Source organism: Cryptomeria japonica, chromosome 1, assembly GCF_030272615.1.
Source record: "Cryptomeria japonica chromosome 1, Sugi_1.0, whole genome shotgun sequence".
NCBI lineage: Eukaryota > Viridiplantae > Streptophyta > Pinopsida > Cupressales > Cupressaceae > Cryptomeria > Cryptomeria japonica.
Genome location: NC_081405.1, coordinates 145,098,954 through 145,123,723, shown reverse-complemented (window position 1 = coordinate 145,123,723; position 24,770 = coordinate 145,098,954). Strand labels below are relative to the sequence as shown.

The 24,770-nt window shown below is 33.9% G+C and overlaps 1 protein-coding gene across 1 annotated transcript; it reads right to left on the bottom strand.

Annotated features, from left to right (window-relative positions):
- Positions 1-415: 415 nt before the first annotated feature.
- LOC131855952 (probable LRR receptor-like serine/threonine-protein kinase At1g67720) lies at positions 416-11,363 on the bottom strand. The gene is made up of 15 exons (XM_059215518.1): positions 11,166-11,363; positions 10,952-11,024; positions 9,711-10,263; positions 8,107-8,603; positions 7,769-7,892; positions 7,602-7,670; positions 7,423-7,494; positions 7,243-7,311; positions 2,430-2,572; positions 2,073-2,281; positions 1,864-1,990; positions 1,710-1,778; positions 1,405-1,594; positions 1,138-1,270; positions 416-1,055 (listed from the first exon to the last, which is right to left on the bottom strand). Exons 1-15 carry the CDS (start codon positions 11,199-11,201, stop codon positions 750-752), a joined length of 2,670 nt encoding a protein of 889 aa, XP_059071501.1. The 5' UTR covers positions 11,202-11,363; the 3' UTR covers positions 416-749.
- Between the last annotated feature and the right edge of the window lie 13,407 nt (positions 11,364-24,770).

Sequence of the window (24,770 nt, the reverse complement as noted above, 5' to 3'; positions counted from 1 at the left end):
TTGTAAAGTTACCATGGACACACATGAGGATCAAATAAACTCTTACTATTTAGTCAATATTTTTTTGGATTTGATTGTGTAGATTTTTGTTACCGACGCTTTGGTTCTCTGCTTTCATTCTCTAATGATAGATCATGAGTGTGATCCAAAACGTCATTAACAAAAATTGACACGACCGAATCCAAAAATTATTGACTCAGTCATTATAAACTGTAAAAAAATATGAATATGAATTTAATTCCTAATTTGAAACATGATGCTCATCCGAGGCCATAATTTTGCACATAATTTATCATGAGAATAAAAAACATACATTTACAGTATCCTGTATTGTTTCCTACTTAGCATTTTTCCTCATCCAAAAAATGGTATTCGGATTATCATGCACATTAATGGAATCTATAAGCGTGGCCTATGCAGCTAATAAATGGGCTTCATCCATTGATATGAACTTCTACAGAGTCTATCCATTACACCATAGACTATGCAATGCTAACTTGTATGTGGCCATTGACCAAGCACGGTTAAAACTTCGACAATTGGATAAAAGATGGCAATCATAGAATTTTACTGATACTCTCTACATGAGATTGGGGTAATAGAAACATTATTTCGTTGTAGGATTGTATGGCCTAAGTTAAAGACAATTAATATAACACAAACTAGAACTATTAAATTTCCCCAATGCTATTCTATATATTCATTGAGTCGTTGAGCGAGCTCATGAATGATTTAGATGAAAATGTGTATCATCTGCCAAGATGAAGCAGGCTGGTACTATAATCAGCTACACTATATGCCTCAGAGGACGGGGCATCCACAGATGTTCCGGAACTTATGTCTTTAGGCTCGATGTAAAGCATAGCCTCTTTTATCCCTGCCACAACCTCATTCATGGAGGGTCTCTTGTATCCTTCTCTCTCCACACATTTAAGTGCCAGATTAACAACACAATTGAAACATTCCATCTCATTTTCACCCAAAACCAACCTCTTATCTATGATGTCTATCAGGTGACGAGGAGGGTCTTGGTCTGCCTCTGTATGGAGCATAACCTATCATGAACAGATCGTTTATCAGTCTTTCTAAATATAAAACGCTAAATTGTTAAAGATGGTTGTCAAAATTAAATCTTACCCATCTCACAAGATTGACTTCGTCATCACATTCTACATCTTCGATTGGTCTTCTTCCACATATTATCTCTAACAAGACCACTCCAAAGCTAAATACATCACTTTTCTCTGTCAATTTGTTGGTGCCAAAATACCTTCAATCAATCAACACAAGTTACAATAATCTGTAAGTAAACAACCCATTTATCAATTCACAGTTTCAAACTGTTGGGTTGATTTGCGTTACAACAAAGAGAAAATAAATTTCAGAGGGCATAGAAAATCCTACTCTGGATCCATGTATCCCATTGTTCCTTTAACGGTGGTAGTCACATGAGAGATTGCATCATCTCGAAGAATTCTTGAAAGCCCAAAATCTGCAACTTTTGCCCTCATATTCAAGTCTAGCAGGATGTTTGAACTCTTCACATCTCTGTGAATGATTTTTGGTGTGGCCCTCCAATGCAAGTATTCCAGTCCTTGAAATAAAACACATTAAGATGAGGTGAATTTGAAATACATTCGAGGCTTATAAAAGATGAAAAGATTCAAAACCCTATGCAAATTCTGATAAACAGAGTAGAAATGGAGTACCTTCTGCTGCATCTAAGGCTACTCGAATCCTAGCTTTCCAATCTAGGGTAGAGGGATATGCCAAAGAACCTGCCAGAAAACAAATTTGAGATCCATATGAGTTAGCTTGTGTCCCTTCCATATGTTAAAAGCTTTATCCTGACAATTAACCCACCATACAGGTGATCCCTCAGTGATCTTCCTCCCATGTACTCGTAAACAAGCATAAGCTCCTTCGAGGAGTCGCAGTAGCCAAGCAAACATACCAAGTTCGTGTGATTCACTCTCGATAGAAGATCAATCTGCTTAGTGAAAAAATAGCATAAGATTAAAGCATTACCCATATACAGTTTTGATCAAAACCTAGGCAAATAAATGTAGTACCTCATTTAGAAACTCATCCACTCCTTGCTTCGATGAAGAGGACAGTACTTTGACAGCGATTTCATTTCCATCCACTAATTTACCATAGAAGACGGTTCCAAAACCCCCTTGTCCGATCTCTTCACTGAAATCCTGAGTCGCTGTCCTCAGCTCTGCTACGCTAAATGAACGAGATCTTACAGGATTCGGTACCTTGATCGATCTATTATCTGCATTTGCATTTGGCCTCCAAATTCCAATCGAAAACAAAAAACAAAAAAAACAGAGCAAAAAGAAAACTGGAGGCTTCTGAGCAACATTTATTGTCAATTGAACATTCAGACTTATGGAAGATCAAGGTGAAACCGATCACCTCACCTGGTTTTGCAGACTGTCTTTTACGATAAACGAGCATTGAAATCAGGACTAATAGAACAGCAAGGATGCCACCAATGATTGCTGCAATCATCGGCCCTTTGTTTTTACCTTTGGGTAGGACAAGAAATTGATTCCCAGAGTACCTGCAAATTATTATAAATTCCTTTTACTTCTGAAATGTTTCATGGTTACAGCCTAATAGAATTGATGCTTAGTCACAACCTGTGAAAGAACGGGTCTCATGAAGGGGCTATACAATCTGAATGATTTCAAAACACCAAAAGTGGCAGAATTTATTGCAGATCAGGATTATGGATTTAAAATCAAAATTTCCATCCAAAACGTTTAGTGCTGAGTTTTGGTTTTGGAGAAGGCTATAAAAATCTTAATTTTTTCATTCATCTTGGCTTACAAACAGGTCAAAATTGTTAGGGAACAGCATTTCTCTGTTAAGAGTTTATTAGTTTCACTTTGTCTTTTTTCCTGAAAATAAATCTCTGGTTTAAAAGAACAGAAGAGTCAAAGTAAAATAATGTTAGGGCTCAGGCCAACTCCAGTGTAATAACCAACTGGAAGATTGTCAAACTTCGAAGTGATTTAGAAGGTCTAAGGAATGTTTTAAGTTGCATGACGAAAGAAAATCCTTGATAATGGATGAAGGTTTTTGTTTGTTTTTTTAACTTGGGTTTCTTGTGTGTCTTTGTCAATGTCACATTTCTTCAAAACAGCAGGAATTTTATGCTTTTACTTGCATTTATCACTGTGCCTTTTCTGTTGCTAAGTCTACAGCCCTTTTTTCCCTTTTTTAAATGGATTCAATCTTTTATTCTTTGGCAGCTGTTGTTGGAGTTGAAGGTTTAATGGCAACAAGCAATGGCACTCCCACTCAAACATTTTCAAAATTTTGTATCTAAGGTGTTTCACAAGGTATGTCTTTTAAGACACTCTTGAATATTGTTCTTCTAATTTCAAAATTTGATAATGTATGTTATTATGTAGAAATTTTTACTTTGTTGGATATTTTGTGTGTTGGCAAGGCTTGGACCTTATATGAGATCCACATTGTTGTTGGGCAAAATGCTCATTCGTGATATTTGTCTACAATTCATAGGTTTAGAAATTCTTTATTTACAAGAGGCTAAAATTTCTAGTTTTTGACTTTATGTTGCTTGTAGTGTTTAATTTAGTCATCATGAAGCAGGTTGGAGTGGAGTTGTCACATTTTTGTCTCCTAAATGACATCAACATTTAGTTGACTAGAGATGTGACCCCACTAACTAAGCATTGTGGGCTCTGACAACATTAATAAAAAAAATTTCAATTTTATTAATGTTAATGCCTCTAATGATGCTAGTGAGAGACCTTCCCTCTGAGGATAAATTCCTAATTCAATGTCAACCACTACTTGAGTTATACAAAGATAAATTCCTAATTCAATGTCAACCACTATTTGAGCTATACAAAGATTTTAACATGAATGAAATGACTTATGACAAAAGTGGGGTCATGCCAATGCATTAGATGGTTGATGAGAGTTGATGAGAGTGTAGCGTCCTAAAATTGCGACACTTGCAATTTCGACTGCATTTCGGTCTTCACGATGGCGACGCAACACGCAACCTGAATGGAGACCCCGAAACTTGCTCACGAAACTGAAAACTACATTTTTCAAGCACCCTAGCCTGAACCTCCTTGCACCCTGCTGTCCCGGGAGGTGGGACCAGAGCGCCCAGCGCCCTGGTCCCTGGGTCCTATTTTGGGCCCGGTCTCCTAAGGGGTCTCGGGTCTTTTTGTTTGCAATTTGGAAATTATCTTTCCTGGTCGGCCTAAGGTCGGGAAAATCAGTCTATCAGCCCTAATTGACAAGTATATAAACTACATTTTCCTCTCTCATTTGAATAAGCGACACACATGAGGGAAAAGGCGTGGAAACTATACTCAAGCATTCAAGCATTCAAGCATTCTTTCAAGCAATTGATCATTCTAAGTCTCCATTCAAGGCTAAGTGTTGCATTCAAGTCAAGGATTCAACCATTGAAGAGGAGATTACATACTACATGCTACAACATACAACATACAACATCTATACCTTCGCACATAAGGATACAAACATCCTTAGAACAAGGTATTAGTACTTATTTTACATACATTTACATTTACAGCACTTGCTCATTTCTTGGTTAATTCCAAAACCGGGGTTTGACCTAAAGGCAAACCCCTAATCCCTAACCCTCCAATCGTCTTCGCTTTTCTGTGTGTAGGTTGCAGGTACGCGGCTGAAATTGAAGATCTGGAATCCTTGTACAGAGACGAACAGATCCCCCTTCGTTTCGCGGATTTTTCGGAGGACCGTGGCGCTCGGGCGCCATCGTCCCGACAACTTTTGCTCAAATTTGCAGGACAGCGCCGTATCGACATTTTACTGCTAATTCCAGGTCCGCAGCTTCATACTGTATTCCTATCTCAGTTTATAAGCGAATCTTTGTCACTTTCTATGCATTCCTCGCTTAATTCTCCTATGCACATTCTTTACAAAAGAGGGTAGCCTTGCTGTCATAACCCTTGAAACTCATTTAGCATCCAATCTTGCATTGTGTGGGATTGGATCTTGTGGGTTTCAACCCCTCTTTTGAATGTAAAGTCTCTCCCCTAAGTGAAAACCATCAACCCTAGTGAATCTCCCTTCTCTCTCCTCGGAGTTGGAAGAGGGGAGAGCAACTAGGGTTCGATCGCGATTTTCCGCTTTACAGAGAGAGATACTTAATTCTTCATACAAAATAAATTGAGAAATTTTATCTCAATAATAGTTGCCACTACGATCATATGACATTACAAACTTGAAATAATTTATGAATTGAACAGATTAAATTGTATTATGATGTTAGCTCAATCTTTTCTCTCTTTTTCCAATGGAACTCTTACTAAACATTTTCCTTTCAAACCACTTCCCAATATGTTGCTAAGCCCAAGGCCATGAAAACATAATTTTTCCTAAACACATCAATGTTTAATCACAAGGCCACATTAACTCACATTCAACGTGTTTAGAAGTCAGAGCATTGCCTCATGTATAGAACCAGTTATATATTTTGATGGAATGATGCCATAAACCATACTCTCTGTATTTAAGGGTGTCAATTATCCCACTTCTATTTCTTCTCATATGAGACCACCACTTTGGAACCACATTGAGCCATCGCTGCTTTGTAAGCGCAACCATTCATTTTAATCACAGCTTCACGTGGCTCAACTTCGCCACTAGAAGTAGGTTGCAAACACTCATACAATGTGAGGAGGTCAAATCAAGGCTAGGTATCACTGGCTCAAGATTGGTGACAAAGTTTCGAAGGAATTTTTTCATGCCTTGCATACACACCTTTCTTCGTAATCCATCAAGTAGATCCATGAAGGGCAACATAAAATTAGGAACTTGCATAGTTAAGTCTAGATGTGAATTCAGATTATAGTTATGTGCCTCAATAATACCTGTGAAACTAGATGCGGGTGGAACAGTGGGCTTGATGCTTTCGTTTGGCCTTCAAGCAAGTTACTGGTATTGGAGACTACTGATGGTACCTAAACAATTATACACGAATTAGAAGTAGTTCTGATTGTGGTAAGGATCATTGAATGCCATCTTAAGTTAATGATTTTGATTGTGATAATGTCCAATTGTCTAAATGAACTTTAAATTCTATATATTGTCCTAGAATGACTGCGGTGAACTTTAAGAGTTGTGCAGCAGAAGGCCACGAGACCACCTTAACTCCCTAGACCTACCCTATCCTTACCCTTCCCAAGCCAAGCCAAAGACTGGCTGAAAAGCACAAGCTACCACTTCCCAATAAATGAGAATCTCTAGAGCTCCTGCAACTAGTTTCTTTAAGTCTTCTTAAAGTTTGTTGCACAAAACTTTGGACATTCGTATTCGAAGAATCTCAACGATTGAATTAACATAGTATTCCTGAGAACAGGTGTTGAACCAGAGTATCACAAAGCTTGCCAGTTGCCACATGTCATCGCAAATTACTACAGAATAATGGCACCTATCTGTTGCTTCTTGTGCTTGAGTCTAGTTAGAGAACTTGTCAAGAGGTCAAGTGTAGGTCCTAGAGAGTCTGTAGAGATCTATTCCTTGGATTTGAATTTAGCTTAATTCGAAATGGAGGAGTTTCACACCCAAAATCTCCGTTAAGGTATAAATAATCCCCAGAGCTTGTCAAGAGTGAATCTGAAATCCTGTAGGATTGAAATAAGTCTTAACCTAGTTAATAAACCTTTTGGATCCAGAACCCCTGACATAAAGCCAAGGCAAATTATAACAAATAAAGGTACAAGATCCTTGGCTAGATTAACCATGATGGTGCCACGAGTCAGGTGGCCGGGGTAACCCTAGTATAAACCAAAATGGTATCTAAATCAGTTTTTGGTTACACAAATAGCACCAGGGTTCAGGGTTTACTGGTAAACTTAATTGTAAGTTATTGATGTTCATAAAAGAGAATCAGTCTCTACAAAACCAATGTTTACTTTAAATGCCACAGCACCCCCTCATATGTTTTAGCAAGTTCTGTTTTGAAAGTGACAGAATGTTTGATTGAACATTTTCTGAGAAATTTTGTCCGGATTGATTTGGATGCAAGCTGTAGCTAAAAAGAAACATCTTGCATGGCACATTGTGAAATATTTCCAACAGCAACAAGATAAGAAATTTGAAGGACCGTTAATAATCACTCTGGTTTACTGTTAATTAAAATGCATTCCTTAAACTTTTCAATTGAAAATTTAGACGAATAGACTAGACCATAGTTACCTGAAAATCAAATTACGATGGAAAAGTTCGGCAGGAATTTTTCCACTAAAATTATTGTCCCGTATGTCCCTGTCAGAAAGAGGAAAAATCCGATGCGTAAATACAAAATTACTTTCAATATCCTACCCATGGACAAATTCTTTTCATGTCAAGTACATATATAGGAAGAGATTGACTTACAGCTCCCTTAAGTTACTGAAATTGGAGAGACAAGGTGGTATGGAGCCACTCAACCTGTTGTTTTGAAGATTTCTGAGAAACAACTAATAAAATAGTGTTATTTGGTAGCAAAGACAAAACACTAGTAAATAGGGGGAAATAATTTAAAAAACAATGGTATGTGTATAGAATGATCTTACAGTTTCTCCAATCTGGTTAAATTGCACACATCTTTTAAAGACCCTGGTAGATTCCTTCCATTCAAATCGCTAGAGTAGACAAGAGCAATTGATAGTTAGTTCTTTGCATAACTCCTCAATATGTAAAAGTGTGATACAGCTTAAACTTGGAGAGGCACTGAAATTACATTTCCAAGACTCGAACTGGATTGCCTTTGTCACATTTGATTCCACTCCACTCAATACTAAAGCAAGGATCAGATATCCAGTCACTGATACCAAATTCCTTATTCATATTCAGAAGTGCACTGACTGTACTTAACAACACAAGGTAATTAGAGATTTAAATGTTCCACAGGCCATAATTAGTGAAAAACAAAATTTTCAAAAAGAAAACCCCTCACAAGCAACTTGAGAGTTCTAGCCATTTGGGATTACACTTTGTGGTCTATCAGTAGGATGTGAGAGATTAATGCATATTTATCAAAGAGTTCAGATATGCAAGATGGAGATATTGTTGTCTTACCATCATCTGCAGAAGTTTCAGGTTCTGTATCCATTATGTTATATTGCTCCAGAGCATTTATAAGAGGCCCGCGGCTGGAATTCCCCTGCCCTTTTATTGAATTGAGAGATATTACTAGCTCTCTTGCCTGTGTACTTGGCAACTTAATCTTTTTCCCAATGACATAACTATCCATAGAAAAATTTACAGTGCCATGTGGTTGGCCATTTATTGTAACATTAAAAATCCTCGATTGAGAGGTGTTCACTGACTCTATCTCTCCGAAATACAGGGCAATTAATGTTTTTTTCTTTACTGCTGTAAGATTTAGAAACAACCGGCTGACATTTTCTTTTGCAACTATTGCCGTTTGCATGACCTTAGAAGGAGGGTAGTTACTACTACTATTGTCACTAGAAATCTCTGCTTCAGTACTGCTAGTTACAACAAGACCCCTGTTATATAAATCCTCTGTGCTGTTGACTTGCCAGAAGCGATCAAAGTCATCTCCTTTGTACCTGATTATATATTTCAACCAAATGAAGTAATTTTTCAGAAGAAATGTTACACACTAATTGCATAAATGTTGTGTATTTAAATAAGGTTAAATGCCAGAACCAATTTTGGCTATGGAGTTCCTACAAGTGAGCTCAAATGCAAACCTTGAAAGAGACACCACTCAGTCATGCCAAAGGAATTTGAAGTAAATTAGCAAATATTTAAAGCTTTCATTTTGTTGTTGCTGTCATTTTTAGATTTGATTGTGTAAGATCTTTTAGCATAACATTTTGAATCACATTCTATGATCTATCATCAAGATGTTATAGAGCTATGAAGATGAAAAATGATTAGTTGTAGATCAAGGCTGACTAAAAAGTGTGAGGAAAGAGGGGAGAGAAGAAAGATTGCAAGTGGTACAAGTACAGGAATGTGACAAGAAAGGTTAAATTTTAATATTAAAAATCAAAAAATAAAACAAGCCTGTATATAATCATAAATCTATATCAAAAGTATTTTATGATATTTATGAATACTCTAATATTAACGCTCATAGACACACATAGATCATAATTGTTTATGATATATGTGTGTATATTATGATCTATGTGTGTCTTTTTGAGCTCTTTAACATCCTAATGATGGATTATAGAATGTGATCTGAAATGTTAATAGTAAGAAATTGAATCTAAATGACAACAACAAAACCTTATGAATTGTGAAAATCCGATAATAATTTCTATTTTATATAATTTTTTTTTTTAAAAATATGTTAAAGCATTATTTAGAATCATTTATTGAAAAATAGCTGTTTTTATTTTTTATGATGGCATATTTTAGGGGATGAAATAGGGGTGGAGTTCAAAATTGTTCTACCAGCTTAAGAATTTTGTAGGCTGTTTGTCAATTAATTAATAATTTAGATTTAGTAGAAAAAAAATAAAATAAAAATAATTTTATTTATTATTTTTTTATTATGCTGAACTTCACTACTAAATTTATGAGACCATCAACTTAAAAATATTCCTAAAAAATTCAACAACATATATTCCTAAAAAAAATTCAACATCTACTGCCCCTAATTACATCTCAGCATACATAAACAAATTTATGTAAAGAAAATATACCTGATTAGGGATTCCCCACCCAAATCAAATCTTAGTACCGAATTCAGCATTAGTCCCTTGTCTTGCAGGTCATACATGCCATTTAAAAGCTTCCTTAACTGAATTGCAGAAACAAAAGGATCATTATCACTACCATCCAATGTACGAATAAAGCAAACATATAGTCTTTCAGCGGAACCAGTAGTCAAAATCTTTTCAGTATCCCAATTTGGGGTTCCTGCAACTGCGATATTCTCCATCTGTCTATAGAGCATACCCTGCGTCTCCACAGAGACATTAAAGCTTGGAGGATTTGTATTTCCATTGTAGTTACCAAAATGAAACCACAGCCTTAACATATAGGGCGTATTGGGAACCACAGGCAAGCTATAGCAAGATTTATCATAAGGCTTTGAAAAATAACGCAGAGACTGCAAGTAAAAATCTAGACTTGTGTTGCTAACATTTGCTTGTTCACCAACATTTATGTATTCCTTGGAGTCAATACCCCATGTTAGGTTTGTCTTAGGATCTGTGCTGTTTACTCTGGCGCCGCAATCGAGATTCAGAAAGCCTGTCAACATAAGAATGAAACAGTTTCCTTCTTACTTCCCACACCATACAATTTTAAGTCTAACAAACTATTTCACTGGGTAAGGGAATCAAATTCGTAATAAATTGGCATTTTATTTTTATATAGTAAATTACAACAATTTGAATAAGCATATATCTACACCAAAAAGTAATTTTCGACAAACAATCTTGTCCAATAAGATCCAATCCATCATAATCAAGATTAGTATACACATAAATCAATGAAAAGACTAAAAAAATCTGAAGTACACACATGTCAATTGTTCTCCCAAGAGCATTTTGATCCCCCAAAAAAACTGTTAATCTCTATTCATTTCATACCAGATCTCTTAGATCATATAATATAATTCAAAAATGTCCACCATTTTATTAATTACAGAACACAGTTTATCCAAAATAAAATCTCAAAAATTATTATATAGTGTGAAAATATCATATTTCTGAAGGTTTTGTTTTAATCAAATTCTGAAATCTCACCAATAACCCATCATCACAATAAAACATGAATGGTCTTTCATGTTCTGATAACAAAACAAAATCTTTACACAGTTCATTTCCAAGAAATCTAGATGTTAATTTAGATAGTTTTCTTCCTAGTTTCAAATTTCAGTTATTTTATTTGGGACCAATTATGTTTTGTTGCTCTTTTCAACCAAATAACTACACACCTGTTTGGGCTTGGGCTTGGGCTGCAGCAGAGTAAAACAGCAGCGCTAGTATCATCCATCTAAACTCCTCCATCTGCTCACACACAGATCTCTTACAAACAGCTGTTTATTATAATAAGATTGATCAAGCACAGAGAATGCAATGTTGAAGTTTATGATTCCTATCAGTTGAATTTTGGCATTTTGAAAGAGTGGAATTAAAATGGAATCTCACATCAGTTTCTGTTTCATATATTGTTCCAAGAACCATTTGAATAGTAGGGGAGACCCACGTAACAAAAGGGAATTTCGTTTACAGTGGCTTTGGGTGATGTCTGAATTTTTCCTCCATATGAGCTAAAGTCCAGGGAATTCAAGAGTAAAAACAATTGAAGTCATACCAAGTCAAGATGTATTTAAGATATGTGGTTCTGAAAACATGGTCAATGGTACAGTCTGGGTGCTGTATAGACACAGGCTTGTGGTAAAATATCTCAAGTCAAGTCAACCCAAATCAAGGCACTTGTCAAGTTTTTGGGAACTCTGATTTGTTTTTTACAAACCTAGTCAATTCAGACCCGTGGCTATGGGGGACTAGGGACGTAAACAGCACGGTGTATCAGAGAAGCGTTAAAAAAAAAAATGACAGTGTTTATTACTTCATTGAAATTTTATATATACAATTTCACCTATTTATTAATTATTTGAATTTCTAGATAAACATTTGATTCTACTTATTAATTCATTGAAATTTTATATATGCAATTTGGTTTGTTTATAAATTATTAATTTATTAAAAATTTAGGTAAATATTAGGTAAATATTTGATCCTATTTATTATTAATTGATTAATAAGTAGGATCAACTATATATCTAGAATATCAATGAACTAATAAACATGGTCAAATGTACATCTAGAGTGTTAGATTATATGATTTGAGAGGTAAACAAACAAAATTTTATTACTTATTATTTATACTTAAAGTACAATTTAATGTAGAGTAGAGTATGAAGTTAGTCTTTAAGTATTAATGTTTTTTATTGTTATTATCTAGTTACAAGTGATATTGATTGTTTTGTTTTACAAGTTGGAATTTCACTCTTCATTAGATATATGATGCTCATTTGACCGTGTGTATTAATCCATTGAAATTTTAGATATCGAAATTGATTTATTTCTTAATTATTAATTTATTGAAATTCTAGATAAACATTTGATTCTATTTATTAATTGACTAATAAGTCAAGTCAAATGTAGCCTGTAATTTCAATGAATTAATAAACATTGTTAAATGTGTATCTAGAATGTTGAATAGAAAATATATGATTTGAGAGGTATACATTTGATCTTATTTAGAATTTAATTGAAATTCTAAGTTAGAATAACAGTTAGTACATGGGTAGCCCGTAGAATTTCAATGAATTAATGAACATAGTCAAATGTGCATCTAGAGTGTTAGATTATACGATTTGAGAGGTAAACAATTAAAAAAATATTACTTATTTTTCATACTAAAAGTACAATTTAGTGTAGAATAGAGCATGAAGTTAGTCTTTAACTATTAATGTTTTTATTATTATTATTCAAGTAAAAGTGTTGATATCGAATGGTTTGTTTTACAAGTTGGAGTTCCACTCTTCATAAGTTTGGTGGAAAGCTGGCAATAAAATGTTGATTCTTCTTGCATAGAGTGTTGTCTCTTTCTTTTCAACCTTTACAAGTATATCAAATAGTAGGAATTGAAACCCTCATAGACTTTGATTTGTAGAGTAACTAGAGTTTGGAAAGCTCTATTTGAGCCCAAGATTGCTCATTTTCTTTGGTATTTGATCTACCAATACCTTTCATTGGGTGAAAAGTGTGTGCATTGGGTTGGCTCATCCTAAATTCCCAAGTTTCCACAAATTAGATTCCTTCAAACACCTCTTTTGGACTCACCCTCATGCTTAGGATTCTTGGAAGTGATGCTCATTTTTTTCTATCCCTTTCATCTAGGATATTTTATTCTTAGATTACTAGATATTTGGTGCAACAAGCCCATGAATTAGCTATGTTATTGGAAATTAGAAATTCTTTACAGCTTCTATTTTGTTTTAGCTCTAGAAAAATAAAAATACTCACTTTAATGCAAATGCTAAGATTTTTTTCTTTAAAATGTTATTATGCCTTCTGATACTTATTTTTAGATCCAAAGACAATACAAGAAGGTTGCACTAGAATTCCAACACTTTAAGTACATCCTCAACCTTTAGGGGAGTGCCTCATCTAGTATGAAAAGAGTCTTTCTTGATGGTAACACTCAAGATTGTTTCCACTAGCTCACCATTAAGAGCTACTCACAAAATTTAAGTCACTTTTTACTTCTTCTATAAGGAGGTAGACTTTATTCCCTACCCAAGATAAATTTTTAATTTAGATGCATGAAATGATGAAAAGGTACATAATACACTCATTACATTAATCTATGAGAGGAAGTAGGTCCAGAATTAAACTAATCATATAGTTTACAAGGAAATAAATACAAAAGCAATTTACCATAACATGGTTATTCATATGAGGCAAAAACTTTCAAGACTAAAACCCCTAATCCAAAGCAAATCAATAAAGTATTCACTAATCAATAGTTATAATATACTTGCAAAGTCTAATTATTTATGACAGTATTACCAACAAAAGATCTAGAGTAATTCTAGCAACATGAGTATATGCAAAATTCATTATCAAACCCTTTATCTCAAGTACCCAATATATAGAAGCAATACATATAATCATTAAATGGTCATTGGAAAACCATGAGCTAAAACCATCCAAAATATAGCACTAGTCAAAATTCTTAATTAAAAATTCAACACCCAATCTCCAGATGAGTCCACAAGTTTAAATAACATATTTCTTCCAATTGTAATTTCATCATAATCCACTCACTATCTTAGGTACTCCATTTTGACTCCAATATCCCCATTCAAATATGTATTATTGCATGTCATAATACTTGTTATAAGTTTGTAAACAAGTGTAACTCCCTCGTATTGCTCTCTTATGTGTCATAGATCCTCTAACATTTATGATGTGGGAGGTCATATTTTTTTTTATTTGGGAAGTCAATTGAGCCCAACCTTTTAAAATTAGATAGCTTGAAGAGATCTTCATCCTTTTAATCAAGGACTAGTAATTATGGTCCATTCTAACATTTTTTAAGAAACAAAATGACCTTTATAACCTAGAAATTGATTTTTTTAATTCTATATTCCAAAAATTATATATTTTTGTTATTCTTAACATTAGGATGTCAAATTGAGATATATTTTCTAACATTATTTCACTTGTTGATGTTAGGAAAATTGTGTCTCAACCATGGAATTACATAAGGTTGTTATTTATAGTGAGTTTATATTTGAGCATGGACTGATTGAAATTTTCCCCAAAGCTAAAAATTGGCTAAATAAGCATGCTCGTAAATTTTCATTACAAGATCATGTTTGGATTTGAAGATATTAAGTTTTCTTTTTTTTAAAGTTTAAAAGTCCAATTTGAAATATTCAAAGGCATTTTTTTAGCCCAAAAATGGTTGTAATCAACACAATAGATTACAACTTGATCTAGAGCACTTCAAGAGCTTTTTAGATAATTCAAATAGTTCATCAATCGAACTCTCAAATCAAAAGTTATGGCCTCCAAAAGTTGGGTCTCCTAAAATGGGAGATGTAAAAACATGTTGTACACATAAATGAGTTGTAAGGGGGAATTATTTGTGTTGGTATGTGTTTTGACACATCATAGGGCATCTTGTATTAGAGGCAAAATAGGTGCCACTTTTTGGATGGTTTCAATTCATGGTTTTGTAATGGGTAAGTGCACAAAGTTGAGTCCAGTTGTGGTGAAAGTTTTGGAATTAGCCAAAGAGGCTAAATCATGGTCAATGAAACATGATCCTATTTATTAGAAAATGGGATTCCATTTCACTTTGGAATCATGAGTCAAAAATTGAAACGAGATATCATTAGTTGATGGGATCTCAAGCCAAGAATTAAGAAACGGGATCCCATTAAAAACTAAATGAGATAGTTTTAAACAAGATCCCATTTCAAAAAATTATTATTATTTCCAAAAAAATGGTCAGGAAGTCATTTTCTACCTGAAAGTGAATGGGATCTCGATCTGAGAGCTCCACCTCCGACAACCCCAACTTCTAAGTTAGTATTCTTTTCCTTTTTTGTTATAGTTTCATTTTTTAGTAAAAAAAATGTTTTTAATAGAAAAATATAGTTTATTTGTTAACATTTTAATTGATTTAATTTTTTTGTTTGAAATTTAAAATATAGTTTGTTTTTAATTTTTAAGATATATTTTGTATTTAGAGTTAAAAAAATTATTTTCATTGTTTTATACTTGGCAAATTAATCATAGTTTTTATTTCACATGTATAAACCTCGACTAGAAACAAACAAACAATAAACAACCTAGACTAGAAACAAACAATCAACTTAGACCATAAACAAACAATAAACCTAGACTAGAAACAAATAATAAACAAACAACCTAGACTAGAAACAAACAATAACATAGGTTAAAATGTTATTGAGGAATAAAACCCCTAAAGCCATCCTATTAGGACCCATAGGTTAAAACATAGTTTGATCACATTCATAACATGTACTTTGATAAATTGATCAAGTGCTTCTCACCTTAAGGAATGATCTCTCGTGATCGCTTAAGCTCTCATTTTACCTAGGGCCTTAAACCATAAATCGCAATCATATCTATCAAGTGCGATCATATGATACATACTTTGATCACATTCATCACATGTAGTTTGATAGATTGATCAAGTGCTTGTCACCTTAAGATAAGATCTCTCATGACCCATAATCTCTCATTTTACCTAGTCCAACTTTAAACCATAGATCCTAATTATATCTATCTAATGTGATCACATGATAAATATTTTGATCACATTCATCACACGTAGTTTAATAGATTGATCAAGTGCTTCCCCCCCTAAGACATCCTATTAGGACCCCTTAAGATACATGAACTCTTGTGACCCCTTATGCTCACATTAAATACATAGGACCTTAAACCATAGATCCTAAAATTATATCCATGGATTTAATTGATCACATTAAATATGGAACCCTTAAGACATGATCTCTTGTTACCCCTTAAGCTCGCATTTTACCTAGAACCTTAAACCATAGATCCTAATTATATAGATATCTAATGTGATCATATGATACATACTTTGATCACGTTCATCATGTATTTAGTTTTATAGAATGATCATGAGAGCTTCTCCCCTTAAGCCATCCTATTAGGACCCCTTAATCTCTCATTTTACCTAGAACCTTAAACCATAGATATTAATTATATAGATATTTTTCATGTGATTACATGGTACATACTTTGATCACATTATTTGAATGCATAGGACCTTAAATCATATATCCTAACATTATATCTATCTTTAATGTGATCACATGATATACATACTTTTGAAATTTAGGGTATTTTTTAGTATACATGTATTTTAAAATTGTAGTTAGATCTTAAATCATGAAATTTGTACATGCATGGTGAAAGTTGAATGATATACATGCGCATGTATCATGTTACCTAATTTTTCTTTTAAATGTCATGCATATATATATATATATATATATATATATATATATATATATATATATATATATATATATATATATATATATATATATATATATATATATATATATATATATATATATATATATATATATCTTGTAATTTTTTTCATGTATATAAATTATCAAGTTTTTAATATGCATTTCTTGTAAAACAATTTCAACAAATATAATGTAAGTTCAACTTTACACGATGGATGAGTTTGGCATTGATGATTTTCTTAATCCCCCGCCTGAGCCCCCTCAACCTCAACACCCTCCACCTTCACCTCTACCCTAGGCTCCACCTCCACCACCTAGATCCGAGGAGGCTCGCTTGAGAGCCAGGATCAATGAAAACATAGATTCCACTATAGATAAAATCTATAGCATCCATATTGAGCCATTTATACCACCTCACCTAGTACATTTTTCATCTTGATGAAAAATGTTGTAGACGTTGTTAGTTATATTGATGTGGGCCTAGATAGCTACTGCTTATGGAGAGAGGGGCGGAGATAGTTTTATTATGATGGTCTCTCCTACAAGGACATCCTTGACCTTAAAATTACCAAAGAAAATTTAGCCCCATTCATATATGACCCCATCACCAATCAACCAATTCCACCAAACAAAAAATGAATATCTATTAGGTGGTGTAGGCATCCTTGTATGTGATAATTTTTGGGAGTGGTGGTGAATGGTATTTGATCATCCACCACACGCCAATTGTGAGGTCCCACTTTAGTTTTTATGGAAATTATATGAAAAGTTTATGTTGGGTTTAAAACCCAATTATTTTGACTTCATATCATTCCAGCGTGTTGGTGGTGGCGTACCCCAACGGAGCTTAGGGGCACATATTGACCCCAATCGACCCATGCTTGCTCAACCTCCTATGGATCCTTCTACTGTTATACCTACACCCATTCACCAATGTCCAGTGATTGTTGGCAATTGACACTCAATTGGTTGGTTTCAATATGTTGTCATTGATGGCAACATGGCAATTTATTCCGACTTCATATTTTGGGTTAGTTTTGTACCAACAAGCACTTCATAGGCACTTCACTGGCACCGGCACTGGTACTGGCAGGTTGGAAGGAATTCTTTGGTTACCAGGAATGCAGGTCGGCATGGTTTAGAATCAGGTTATCGGTATTGGAGGCCGACATCTTTTGGATCTGACATCAGCAATTGTTTTTGATATTCATGTATTTATGTTATCTAGCCGACATATATATTGATATTGTAATTATATTTGTAAGCCGACATAAGGTATTATAAATTGTAAAGGGTATATAGGTCAGTTGGTTAGATCATTTTGATATATCATGAGAATATGTAAAAAGGAAGGAAATAATGAAGGAGATGTGAAATATATGAGAGAGATCATGTATGTAAGGATACTTATGTAAAGGGGTATTGCGGTAAAGGGTTAAAGGTTTCAGACCGAAACAGACAGAGCGTAACCGGAACTGTATTCAGGCATAGAAGATGTTATCTTTGCAGTTCAATCATTTCTTCGAATTGTAGTCTGGATTTGTATGTAGTTAGTGAGGCTCCTTTTGTGATTGAGTAGTGTGCTCTAGGCTGTAAGCCTTCCTGCAAGTGCAGGCCCCTATATTTTGTAATATCTCTTCATATGGCTAGTGGAATGATATTGTGGGTCACAAATCCCACTGTGGTTTTTCCTCTTTGAGGTTTTCCACGTATAATTTTATGTGTTATGGTATTCATTTATGTGATTAGCTTATTGGTTGCTTTACTTCTTTCAATTCTATATGTATCAGTATATCGATTGGTGTATGCATATTTTAATAAGGTTGAAATTGATCATTCCGGTAGAACACTAATTCACCCCCCCCCCCCCCCCCCTCTCAGTGTTCTTGGATTCCAACATTGATATCAACATTAGATGTGTTGAGGGTAATATTTACTAATCTCAACAATAAGGCTAATTATATGGCAACTGATGTTGGTGGTCAAACCATGGAGGAGCGTCAGGTGGAGTTGGTCTTAGTGCAATTCCACTTGTGTCAACACCTCATTTTTGTATAAGTTGTCATCAATTATGTTATGGCCTTGGTGATGGTGCATCCACTTTCAGGTGCACGTGGAACATTGGATGATATTGCTTCATATGTAGATGTTCTATGTCTTGGTAATACATATGTGTGTGTGTGTGTGTGTATGTATGTATGTATGTATGTATATATGTAGATGTATGTATGTATGTATGTATATATGTATGTATGTACACATACATGCATATGTATGTATACATACATATATATGTATATACATACATATATATACATCTACATATATACATACATACATACATACATACATACATACATACATACATACATATACATACATAGACATACATACATATACATACATATACATACATATACATACATACATATACATACATATACATACACATACATGCATATACATACATATACATACATAACATATGTATGTATATGTATGTATATGCATGTATGTGTACATACATATGTATGTACACATACATGCATATGTATGTATACATACAAATATATGTATATGTATATACATATATATACATCTACATACATACATACATACATACATACATACATACATACATATACATACACATGTATATGTATGTATATGCATGTATGTGTACATACATATACATGTACATGTATGTACACATACATGCATATGTATGTATACATACATATATATACATATGTATATGTATGTGTATGTACACATACATATACATATATATGTGTGTGTGTGTATATGTGTGTGTGTGTGTATCTATATATATGTGTGTGTGTGTGTATGTATATATGTATGTGTGTATATATATGTATGTATCTATATATATGTATGTGTATATATATACATATATGTACATATATATATACATACCTACATATGTATATATGTATATATGTATATGTACATATATACATATATACATATATACATATTTATATATGTGTATATGTATATGTGTATATGTATATGTTTATATATATATATATATGTATGTATGTACATATGTATACATGTATACACATGTATACATGTATACATGTATATATGTATACATGTATATATACATATATACATATATACATGTGTATACATGTATACATGTATATATACATGTATACATGTATATATACATGTATATATGTATACATGTATATATATATGTACATACATGTATATATATACATATATATATATATACACACACACACACACATATATGTACATGTATGTATTTATATATACATGTATGTATATATATATACATGTATATAGATATATATATATATGTATACATACATATATGTGTGTGTGTGTATATATACATACATACACACACACACATATATGTATGTATACATGTATATATATATATATATACATACATGTATATAAATATATACATGTATATATGTATATATATATATATATAGATATATACATGTATGTATATATATATAGATAGATATATACATGTATATATATATAGATAGATATATACATGTATATATATATATATAGATATATATATATATATATATAGACATATACATATATATATCTATCTATATATATATATATACATGTATATATCTATCTATATATATATATACATGTATATATCTATATATATATATATATAGATATATACATGTATATATATATATATATATGTGTGTGTGTGTGTGTGTGTGTGTGTGTGTGTACACACACACAAACATATAGATAGATACATACATCACGAGTACATTTGGAGCAGTTTTTCGACGAGCGTTCGTTGGAACTCAGACAGGCACTAATCATCGGAATTCAAACGTATTCGTGGTGAAAATCTTCGACGCTATTTTTTCGTCGGTGATTCCGACGATGGGATGCACGTCGAAATTCGGACGACACCACGTCGGAAATTTCTATGCACCCGCGACATGTTTTTTTGACGAGGAGACGTCAAAATTTTGACCTCGTTGCATCCTTTATCGTCGTAACCTTTACTGATGAGCCTTTATTTATCGTCGTAACCTTTGCCGATGCATTTTAGTTTTGCCAGTGTCCATCGGGATAAGTCTTATTGATAGCCTCATCGGCTATTAGCAAGACAAGATTTCTCCATTACTGCTAGGTGGCTTGTTTGTTTGATGAGACGCCAAAATTATGACCTCGTTGCATCCTTTATCACCCTAACATTTGTCGATGCATTTTACTGTTGCCAGTGTCCATCGGGATAATTCTTACTGATAGCCTCATCGGCTATCAGCAAGACATGATTTCTCCATTGTCGCTAGTGTGTGTTCTACCGATGGACCATCTTCAAGGAGATGTCAGAATTTTGACGATTACGATGACGAAGGAGGTTGTATCCTACGACATTTTTGTCATCGTAGGTATGGCAACATAGTCGGTTGTACATTGTGTTCGTCAGAATTCTGACCTTCCCCAACATTTTAAAAAAAAAATCCCGACTGCTTTTGTCTACACTGATGACCCTTTATCGCCATAACCTTTGCCGATGCATTTTACCTTTTGCCAGTGTCCATCAGATTAAGTCTTACTGATAGCCTCATCGGCTATCAGCAAGACAATATTTCTCCACTACCGCTAGTGTGTGTTCTGTCGATGGACTTAAACGGTGTATGTTATCCTGATCACATGCTTCTACTTTTTGGTGTTACCATCGAGTTGACTTTTGCCGATTACAAAGGATTAATATCAGCAGCATTAATATCAGTGAGCTTACAAAGGATTAAGCGTTGTAGGTACTTCATTATCAAGAAGATAAAGATGAAATAGCTACAAGAATGCATGAGAATGCTTATCATAAGGAATCATAATAGTGTTTAAAAACCTCATTCTCGCATGTGGAGAGGTTGCTGATGTTGATTTGAAAGTTGATCTATGTGAAAACAAACTGCTGCAATAAAAATTCAACGTTTTCCTTGCATTTCATGAGTGAAATCTGAAGCATATTGTGGTTTTATTTCTTCATATTGATCTGCACCCATTGAAAAGTGTTTTTTGGATGTTCTGAGAATAATTTAAATTCATTTTGAAGGTTTAATCAATCATTTTGTGCACCAAAATGTTGATTGTCCAAAAGGTTGTTATTTGATAGTTTTTATTGGATTTTGGGGTTTATTATGGATGAATGACCCATTCCACTTTTTGTTTATACTGGAATGGGTCCAATATGTTTTAAAATAATAGATACTAACCATATGTGTGCAGGAGAAGCATGAATGTTTGAATGGTGATCACCAAATGAGCAAGTTGTGTGTTGTGTGAGTAAGGGGTCCATGGTACCATGTATTTGATCTAAAGATTTTCCTTAATGAGGGTATGTTTTTATTATGTAATGTGTTAAGATATTTTGAATTCAATGTGATACAACCTTTTTTTTGGTTTGGAAGTGTTTGTGGGGTTCATTTTGAGAAGGCCCTAGTTTTTGTTCCTAGAAAGGAGGGTTTGTGTTTTGGGGTAACAAATGAGCATGGCTCTTTGAATGGGAATGAAAATCCTTTGCTTTGGAAGGTAACTCAATACTTTTCTGGGGTTTGGAGACTTGGTTGTAATTTTTGTGGGTACTTGCTTTGTAAAAGTGGCCTAATTAGGCCTAGTTTTGGGGTAAAAGTCATCATTTCATACAGTTGGTCCAAAGGATTAGTGTGATTATTTTTTATATGTGGTGTAACTTTGAAAAGGGTATCTTAATATGTGATTTTTTTTTCAATTGTTTTGGGAAGTTTGTACTTTAAGTCCAAAAAACAAGGTTTGGAGACCTAATTGGGGAAATAAGCCTTGTTGGTACCTAGCTTGGGGTTTGGGTATAAACCAATCATTTGGGAGTTTTAATTTTGTTGAATCATCTTTTTGGGGGTATGAGAAGACCCTAGGAAGTAGCAAACCAAGTTGGGAAGGTTGAAGTCAAGTTTTGGTCCCTTGAGAGGGCTTAGTGTTGAAGGGTAAGTTGGTAATCCTGTGGGTTAAAGTTCAAAATTAGTTGATAATTGTGTGAAGATCCAGCCACCTAAGAAAGACCTTAGAGGAATCCAAGGGGAATTAGGCTTGGACTAGGACCCAAGCAGAATCAGAATTAGGATCCAGGGGTTTTAGTGAAGAATCAGTAACTTAGTTTAACAGTTAGTTTCCAGCAGTTCCACCTCCTTTTATGCATGCTCTTTCTTCAAATTCGACCCAAAATAAACTCAAAATAAACAATGAATGAACAAAATGAGGTAGTGTGTCTATTATAAAACAAAATGAACAAATGTTAAAGAGTGAACAAAGAAAGTGTGTCTATTCTAGAACAAAATAAACTCACAAAACCAATGAGGCATGCATTCACTTGTAATGGGGGGGGGGGTGCTATCATGTTTGCATTTCTGCATATCTGCATTCATATTTGTCTCAATTTCTATTTATAACGATTTTTTATTGTATCTATTATCGTGTTTCCTTTGTAGGGGCCAAACCACTATCTAAGTTTATATTTATTATCTTGTTGCCTTGGTGGGGGCCAAACCACTATCTAATTAATCATCGATCTCTTAGGTGGTTGCCCTACAATGTAGTGTCACCCTATCATATGTTTATCTAGCATAACACAACTTGCTACCCATACCAACGCAATCTTTTATCCTAGTGATCACTATCTTGTAGTCTCTATGTTTGATTGTATCATTTTTGTATCAAAATTTTTGCTTTTTTGTCTAACATGTTTGTGATGAAACGGCCTAGCAACATCTCATAAAAGTTCAAGTCTCTTCCCTGGGGCCAAATATGCATGAAGAGAGAATTCTACTTCTCCTTCATACCTCGGTAAAATATTTTAAACTTTTTCTCTTCAATTTAGCTCGCATTTCTCAATGATATGCTCGCTAAAGTGGGTGCAAAATGTAATGTCATAAATTTCACCTTGTGCAATTCCACATCACATAAGATCCTTTTCTTTAAGATAAAATTAGAGATTTCCCTTGGCTTCCATTTGTCTTCTCACTTGGCTTGCCTTATCATCCTCTCTTTGTCCTTTTCCAGCCTTATTGACTATTTGACTTGGAGATACTTGGGCGTGAAGAAGACATTTGCTCACCGCACTAACGTCTCATAAAAATGGAGTCCAAAGGTGGTTGTTGGAGCATTAAATACCTATTATTTTTGGTAGTGCAACACTTCTTGCATGAATCGACATCAAGATTCCTTTCTAGGTCCTTTATCTTGCCTTTTGGCCTCATTTTGGCTCACTAATCACTCTCTAGTATCTCAAACTAATCTTCAACAACTCTTGAAGCTTATTTGCATGCTCGTGTAAACATATTTTTGGTGTTTTGCATGTTTCTCATGCCTATTTGTTACATCATCACCATTATTGCAATTTCGTGTGCTTGAGGGTCTCATGCCCTTCTTCACTTTGAAAGGCTTTTGCTTCCCTGATGTTGAAGGGGAGTTCCTTCCCTCTCCTTTGTGGCATTTTTCATTATCTTCACTAGCATATCATCTATCGTGTTAATCTTTTCATATATTGTTATCAATTTCATCTATCAATCTATCTTGGTTGTCTGTGGAGGTGGAAACACTGAAACGGGGGTCTGACTATACCTCTTAAACACAACCCCAACATTTACGTCTTCACTTTGTTGCATGCAAGTTTATTGAAGAAGGTTTGTTTTTGCTGGAGGCTTCAATTGTTGGATTGTCGTGAACTTCCTTTCATTAAATTCTCTTTCCTTTTATTATTTACTAGTGTTGTTATTTTGTTCATTATCATTTTAAGCTTTTCATAACATTAAGAATATAAAAAACCCAAAGTCTCATCACATTTGTGTTTTTTGGTATGGTCTTTGTACTCCGTTTGTACAAGTGTCACACTATCATTCACGACCTACGTGTGCATCCTGGATAGAGAGCTATCGAAGATCACTAGAAGACCTTTGTGACTTGAGCTTCCAGGTCCTACAATCAAAAAAAAATTATCTACCGACACTTAACAGTTTCCATGCTTTGGGCTTATTCCTGAGTGGAGAGGTAGATTAGTGAGTCCTCGAGAGGTTAACACATGCCTTTTAGAGTGATTCACTCTTCTCCCCTCTACACTTCCAAATATACTTTGAATAAAGATAATAGTTGTAGATCATATTTGAAT

What these genes read in the sequence shown, in the direction of transcription:
- LOC131855952 (XM_059215518.1), bottom strand. Translation starts at nt 11,201, where the DNA reads ATGGTTCTTGGAACAATATATGAAACAGAAACTGAT. An exon ending in CCAAGCCCAAGCCCAAACAG is followed by an intron (nt 10,264 to 10,951) that starts GTGTGTAGTTAT and finishes TTATGTTGACAG; the next exon opens with GCTTTCTGAATCTCGATTGC. An exon ending in AAGTCAATCTTGTGAGATGG is followed by an intron (nt 1,056 to 1,137) that starts GTAAGATTTAAT and finishes TGTTCATGATAG; the next exon opens with GTTATGCTCCATACAGAGGC.